Here is a 7,727-nt window from a genome sequence, read left to right as displayed (position 1 = left end):
GAAAGGTTAGCAGTATATAAATATATGCATTTTGTGATTGGCTAACGAGTGTCACTTTATGCCAGGGGAAGGAAACCTGAACTAACTCAAATTAATCTGAAAAAAATCTACTACTCATTAGAAATTCAAACTAAGGTTTTTTTTTTTTTTTTTTGCATTATCTTTTATTATGCATTGTTGATTATTCAAATGTGTTTAATTGTGCTTTAAATTGTATTAGACTGAGTTGCTGAAAATTGATTATTACTATGCTGATCATTTGACAGCTATAAAGACAAGCAACATCTTATTTTAAATTTTGTTTTTTTGTGATTTATTAATATGGTTGATATAATAACTAATAACTTTCAAGTATCTTTTATTGTTATGACAATCACATGGTAGCTGGAGAGACACAGAGCCACATATTGAAAAAGCAGGGTTCTTAGGGGCGACACGTCTCATCCAATGGGTTGTACACTAAAAAAAAAAGAATGGACGCTCCTCTTTAAAAACCGCAACAGCCAACGTCGATTATCGATTCTGAAAACGCTATGAATAAATGTGAGAAGTTGGTTTTAAATACAGAGCTTTTCTTAGTTTGTAGTACCAATCAGTGAACGAATAAACTCTACGCAGTTTGAAGGTATAATTTGGATGGCTAAACGATAGACCACCCTAACACGATTGGTCAGCGTTTGGCGTCAGACGCAATTTCCTCCTCCTACCTGTAAGGAGGAGGTGGAGTTCTGCGCCATTGGATGTTAGATATTTCACAATGGCTACAACCACTACCAGAAGAAACGTAAAGGCTGACGAAGCCAGTGGTGACAAGTACTCTGTGCTGTTGCCGACGTATAATGAACGGGATAACTTGCCACTGATCGTCTGGCTGCTGGTGAAGTATTTCGGAGAAAGGTGAGGGTAGTGCGGTTCCGTACAGCTGTGAGAGCTAGAGTACCCACAATGCATTGGGTGACGTTTAGTGACAGCCTGTCAGTAAAACTCTAGTTACATCCGTCATTATACAGCTGATTACCTTTTCCATTGTTGTATCGTTCATATACTTATGTATTGCATTTGGGGAATTAGTACAACGTTGTCCAGTCTTTTATTTTTTCGTTTTAAATAATTTAAAAATGTTTTGGATGGTTTTTATCCTCCCTTCTGTCAATAATAGAAATAAAGACTTATATTCGACACTGCAGGTAATCTCCAGAAATCGTCACCTAATCTATGACAAATATTTTTATAAATTTGAGACACCCCCCCCCCCTTTGTATCCTTGCATTTCCTTAAAGGGACAATATACACTCATTTTTTTTCTTTGCATAAATGTTTTGTAGATTATATATTTATATAGCCCATAAAGTGGTGTGTTTTTGTTTGGTTTTTATTAAAAAAAAAAAAAATGCTTAGTTTTGCTTATTTTTAAATAACATTGCTCCGATTTTCAGACTCCTAACCAAGCCCCAAAGTTTTATGAGAATACTGTCAGCTACCTACTCCAGCTTGCTCCTGTTTGTGTAAAGGGTATTTTTATATGCAAAAGAAGGGGGGCGTCTTATTTCCCACTTGCAGTGGGCTTTCCCATTACCGTTTCGAGCTATACTGAGAGCTTCTAAGTAAGTAGTTAAACAGTTTTATACTGGATTTTTATATCAGTATCTGTGCATCTTATTCTTTATAGTAGTGTCTGTTACATGCAGTTATATAAAAATGAGTGTATACTGTCCCTTTAATAACTGGTATTTGTTTATTGATTCAGAATTTTGGTCCAGAGGCTACACCTTCCCAAAAGAACAGCGCAATGGCATATTCTGCTGCCCCCTTATATAACACACAGAGTTATAAACACACACTCGCAAAAACATATACACATTCACATACACACAAACGCACATCTATCTATTGTGTGTGTATATATATATATATATATATATATATATATATACACAAACACAGATTTCTTTATACAATGCTTCCCCAAACACAATATTAAGCACTGAAAGCCAACAAAGGACCAGAGTTACCTCTGAAAAGTAAGCTCCACGGGCAGTCTTTTATTATACCCCCTAGAATATAAGCTTCTTTCGCAACATCTCTCATTATATACCTGTTTAATGCTTCTTACAAATATAGCCACAAAAAGTGCTGCCCCCTCCAATCTGCTGCTCTAGACAAGTGCCTTGTCTTCCTAGGCCAACATACGCCCCCTGCAGCGTAATACCTGCAATCACCCTTGTAAAGTTTTGAATGGGACCCACAAAGGGGCACTTTCATTCATCAAAGTTTACAAAGCAGCCATTTTTGATTAAAAACTTACCTCTCTTCTTTGCACAGCCAGAGCAGCTTCCCCCACCCGCAGATACTCTCTTCACACGTCATCAATGACTAATCCAGCTTCCTCCAATCACGGCTTTCCCCCCCAGGGTAGTCATTGTCTGAGGCTATTCAGTGATTGGAGAAAGCTGGATTAGTCATTGATGACGTGTGAAGAAAGGATCTCCTGGTGGGGGAAGCTGCTCTGGCTGTTAAAAAAACAAAGGTAAGTTTTTTTTGTTTTTTTTTTTTTAATCAAAACGGCTGCCGTCTAAACTTTGATGAATGAAAGTGCCCCTGTTTTTTTTTTTTTTTTTTTTTGTTTTTTTTTTGTTTTTGTTTTTTTTTTATTGAGGTTCAAGGCAAGGCATACATGAAACATAAAACCAAGCATATAATAACATATAAACTTCATATGGTACAAATCGAGAGACACAATACATATTGCAAAAGGACACTCTAGGAGTATAGTATATAAATAAAATGCCTAATAATCTGAAGCGCCTCCCAGATGGTATTAGAGGCCGCTCTTGGACCTCAGACAAGTGTATATAGAAATGTATGGGAGACAATTGTTGACAATGGAAACCACTTTTGGATCTCCAGACAAGAACCTCATTTTTCAATTTTATGGGTCTCAAGCTTAAGTAAACACTTTTTAACGTATAGTAGTTAAACAGGGTGGCATAACGTTGAAAAATTGTAAATAAGACTCTGCCTTACATGCAGTCAGAAAATATCATTTAAACACTGAGTAGGATATGAAACTACACTAGAACTTGGAGATTACCACTATGTATGTATATATTGTAAGGGTTGGGAGATAGTAAGTAAATATTTTTTTTAACTTATAGTAACTTACCAGGGTGGTATAACGTTGGGGGGAAAAAAGGAAGCATAAAAAGAAAAATTTGTAAATAGGGTTCTGCCTTACATGGAGCCAGAATATGCCATTCAAATACTGAGTAGAATATGAAACTACGCTAAAACATGGAGATTGCATCTAAATGTGTATATACTGTATGGGTTGGGAGATTGAAGGGAGCTATTTATAAAACAAAGAGGACTACTCCAGATAATGAGTCCCTAGATCTAAACCAAATACAAGTAACACATACATAATGAAGGGAGATCCCACTAAAGCATATTGAGAAGAAGGTATTCTGTCTCCCAATAAGGGATAGATATATTGCAACAGCTTGCTAGCCATAGCCTTTGCGAAAGACTAGTAAAAATTAAAGGAGTTAGAAAATAGGTATCCCGCTACCCCGGCCGCTGGCAGCAAGACACCCCCTTTAAAATAATATATGAAAACACTGGAGATGTAGGCAAGGCATAAAGGCTGTAAGGCATTTAAGGGTATGGATGCAGAGATGGCTTAATTTGCTTTCTATAGGCAGTTAAGAAATAGCTAACTAGAAAAAAAAAATGATCCTTAAATAATTATATGGAAATTGCAAATATACATTACTGAAGTGGGGCTGCAATAATAAGATAAATAAAATGTGGTACTATGTTACTAGGCTTGACATCCTTAAACAGTAAGGGTTAATGCGATATTGCAAAGCATATTATTAAGCAGGAAATAATCATAAACAATGTAGGGGGCCTGCAAACATTGAACAGATCGGCTGAGAGAAGATATAAGCACATTAGAAGCATACATATTGTGAGAATCAAACCACAGTGGTAACAGACAAAAAATAGAGTATGATGACTATAGGACTTAACACCTATATAAAGAGTTCCTATTATGTTATTCTTAGTCCCTGTGAGAACAGAACGATACCCCAGGGCAGTCCACCATAACCTCATAGCACACTTGCGAAGACCGGTCTGAATCAGACCTCCAGGGTCCCACTTCGTAAGTAGCGGTACTTTGTAGGAGAGGGGGATTAGTAATAAGAGGGTTCATGTTAAGTGCAATGTCCCAGCTTAGCGTTAGCAAGCTTGTGTTAATAGTGGTGTAGGATCCCCCTTACCCAAGCTGCAGTTATCGCAAGGAGCAGTCCGGTGCATAGAAGGGAAAGGAATGGTAATGTCCCAGTTTAGTTATGCAGTCTGATTGCTTGGATTCTGTAGTCAATACAGCCATACCTTGTGTCGAGTGTTCCAAATAGAGTCGCTCCTCGCCAACAGCAGTCTCGGTCAGACCACCAGGGTCCCATTGCAAATGTAGTAGGATTGCATACAGTAGCACGATATGCAAAACAGGTACTGAAAAATACCGCATTACTTTCTGCAGCCTGAGTAGGGTGATCTGGATAGAATCAACTGCTGTTTGCGGCCATGTCCCTCTAAGATCTTGGGGGTAATGAGCTATCGGGGGTCCTTTGGATGTATGCGGTTCCATTGATATGTTCAATGATAGGGTTTGCCGGCTGTCCGCTACATCCCGATGAGTGTTCCATGTCCCAGCAGTAGTATGCGCAGCAGGGCTGATATATCCGTCAGCTGATGTCTTATTGTTCAGAGCTAGTAGTGTGGTGCAGGATTCTGTGGGTCCCTCGCTATTACCCTGTGTGTGAATAAAGCGTTGGGGTTCCGACATGCTATCTCTCCTTCTTTCACTCAGGACAGGTTCAATGCTGGTAACTGTATCTGGCAAGTGAACGCCATTAGAATTGAGTGTTGTATATAAAACATTCTCAAAGGCAGCGTGATGTTGTGCAAGCATAAGTTCCAGCTCCCTTAAAATGTCAATAGCGTTCTCCATAGTTCTTTATAGAAATCTGTAGTCAGGCAGATTAGATGAAATGAACAATCAAAAAAAAGCACACTTAGTGCAGCTTAACGACAGGGCCGAGGGCGTCCCGCCGGGGGGTATAAAGAACGGCCAAGATCTTGTAATGGCTCCGGGCGCTGATGCCAGCAGCGATTCAATTAGCTATAGGTACAAAAAGTTGTGGCTTCCAAAATACAAAGCAATGCTTGTGGTTATTTATACAAATTGTTCTGCCAATAAGTGGATTTTGGAGGTTTTCAAAAAAAAGCTGTAGCAGCACACAGCAATGCGACTTAACATGGCCGCTGCCCGGAAGTTCCCCCGAAAGTGCCCCTGTTTTTAATAGCATTTTTTTTTTAAAAAAAAACAGGCTTTCATTCATCAAAGTTTATTCACTTTAAACTCATAGAGGTACAGGGTCGCTGATCTTAAAATTACATGTACAAACAAATTAAAGCATTACATTTTTCTGCTAGGTTCTCTTAAAGGGACAGTCTACAACAGAATTTTTATTGTTTAAAAATATAGATAATTCCTTTTATAAACCCATTCCCCAGTTTTGCATAACCAACACGGTTATATTAATACACTTTTTACCTCTGTGATTACCTTGTATCTAAACCTCTGTATACTGTCCCCTTATTTCAGTTCTTTTGACAGACTTGCATTTTAGACAATCAGTCTGGACTCTTGGGTAACTCCACGGGCGTGAGCACAATGTTATCTATATGGCACTCTGGACTAACGCCAGATGTATTCAGTTAAGAGATGGCCTTCAAGCGCTAAGAAATTGGCATATGAGCCTTCTTGGGTTTAGCTCAAAGCAAAATTGATGCTAAAAATAAATTAGAAAGTTATTTAACATTACATGCCCTATTTGAATCATGAGGTTTTTTTTTTACTAGACTGCTCCTTTAAAGAGACAGTAAACTTAAAAAAATATTATAATTCTGCACATAGTGCAGAAATATATAACATTATCTTAGCAACAGCTTTCAAAATCAAAGGATTTTAGCTATTAAATTTACACTTACCTGTTCTCCTCTCCATAATCTTCTGATTAGGTCTTCTTTTTCAAAAGCGCTTCCCGGGTGCGCTGTCTAATGACAGCGTGCCCGATCGCGCTATTGAACTAAATGTAACGCGCTCCCGCTATGGTCTGGTAGTGGGAGCGTGCTGCGTTCAGTTCAACAGCATGATCAGGTGCTCTGTCATTAGACAGACAGCGTTGCGAAGCGCTTCAACTTTACTGTCCCTTTAAATTCAAATTCAGTGCTGTTACCCATATCGCACTCCTCAATCATCAATACTAGTTTTATTTATCCTCCATCCTTGTTTTAAGTACTTTTATTTACTCGTTTCATGCCATATTATTTTTATTTTTTCTTAATACATTAGACCTATAATCCTAGTAATACTTTTTATTTCATCAGATGGTGAGACTGCACGAGTGAGAAATTTCCCCTCCTGACCACTAGAATGCGGCAAAAGACACCCCAACACACCAGAGCTTTGAATCCCTCTCACGTCCTGTGAGCCTCATTTTTCTTTTGCATCCTTGATAAGGAGTGAGGTGAAAGAGCTACTCATCATTTGAAAGGAGATCCTCTATTTGATCTGAGGCTCAAATCCTCCTCGCAGTAACCTTTCGTTCAGAGGGGAATACAAAAATGTGGGCTTGTACACCAATCCCCTGGTCTACAGTGAGCTGCTCCTTGTAGATCCACAGCACTTCCCAGGTTAAATGCAGACTTGTCCATCAATCCCCTGGGTTGAGATGCTTTTGCCGATTTAGATCCATGGTATCATGTTTGCACTGCCTAGGATGGGCTTGTCTACTGGAAGCAAGTTGCTGCAGCTGAGGTAAGCACAGTAGACGAAGGTGCTGAGAGGTAAGTACCTGCACCTTCATAGCCCACCAGATATTAGTATGAACATGTTCACATGCTTCACATAGTATGGGGATATATATTTTTACACCATAAACCTTATACTAGCAGTTTATAGCACTTTTAAAAACCTTTGGTTTCTTTGAGGTTACTGTTGCTTTAAATTTCGCACGGTAGTCTTAGCTTACTTGGAAGTTGCTTTTGAGCTATGAACAGTATGTTTTACTTCACCTGCGCTAAAATTCTGCTTGTTACCTTTGGGGTTTTTAGCTTTGCGCACAACGGTAGTGCTGGGACGCTAAGGGTTAACTGTTTTAGTGTGCTTTTTAGCACGCCCTTCTTGTGTTTTTCCTTTTCTGTTCCTGTGTTGCTGTTACCTTCTCAGCATGTAGGAAGGTTCTCAGAACCGTTGGAGGTGGTAAGGCACGCTGATAAACAGAGCTTGTCTTCAAATTTGGGGTATTTTATTTAACCCTTTATGTGCTGGTATTTGCTATGTAATCCTTTATACAGTTTTTTTTTTTTTTGTTTTTTTACAGGGTTTATTTTCAGTGCTTATTTGAATAGTACATTTTTATATTTATTGTTCTTTACTTTTTGTGGGTTATAGGAATATGGTTGCACCCATAGAACCCCAAAACGATCGTCAGAGGTTGCCATGTTTCTTGTTCCAGGCAGGATTGCCTGGTATTTCGGGGCTGGACTGACCTTACTAGGCAGGATCAGACTGATATTCTTCAGGAAAGTTCTCCTCTGTGAAAAGCACAGTTGGGCTAAAAGAGGCTGCTCCTAAGTGGTAATTCGCCATAGAA

General features: G+C 38.8%; 1 protein-coding gene across 2 annotated transcripts in view; it reads left to right on the top strand.

Annotated features, from left to right (window-relative positions):
• Positions 1-698: 698 nt before the first annotated feature.
• The window catches only part of DPM1 (dolichyl-phosphate mannosyltransferase subunit 1, catalytic), a 71,255-nt gene continuing 64,226 nt past the window's right edge, over positions 699-7,727 (top strand). Inside the window, exon 1 of one of the 2 annotated variants that reach the window (XM_053693218.1) lies at positions 699-897. In XM_053693218.1, the coding sequence (XP_053549193.1) occupies positions 758-897 (140 nt within the window). In that variant the 5' untranslated portion in view covers positions 699-757. Of the gene's footprint in view, positions 898-6,836; positions 6,890-7,727 lie in introns of those variants that run through there. The other variant, XM_053693280.1, reaches the window with a different exon arrangement.

The sequence above is a fragment of the Bombina bombina genome, chromosome 1 (genome assembly GCF_027579735.1).
Source record: "Bombina bombina isolate aBomBom1 chromosome 1, aBomBom1.pri, whole genome shotgun sequence".
In the NCBI taxonomy this organism is placed as follows: domain Eukaryota; kingdom Metazoa; phylum Chordata; class Amphibia; order Anura; family Bombinatoridae; genus Bombina; species Bombina bombina.
This window is presented reverse-complemented; position numbering and strand designations above follow the sequence as displayed.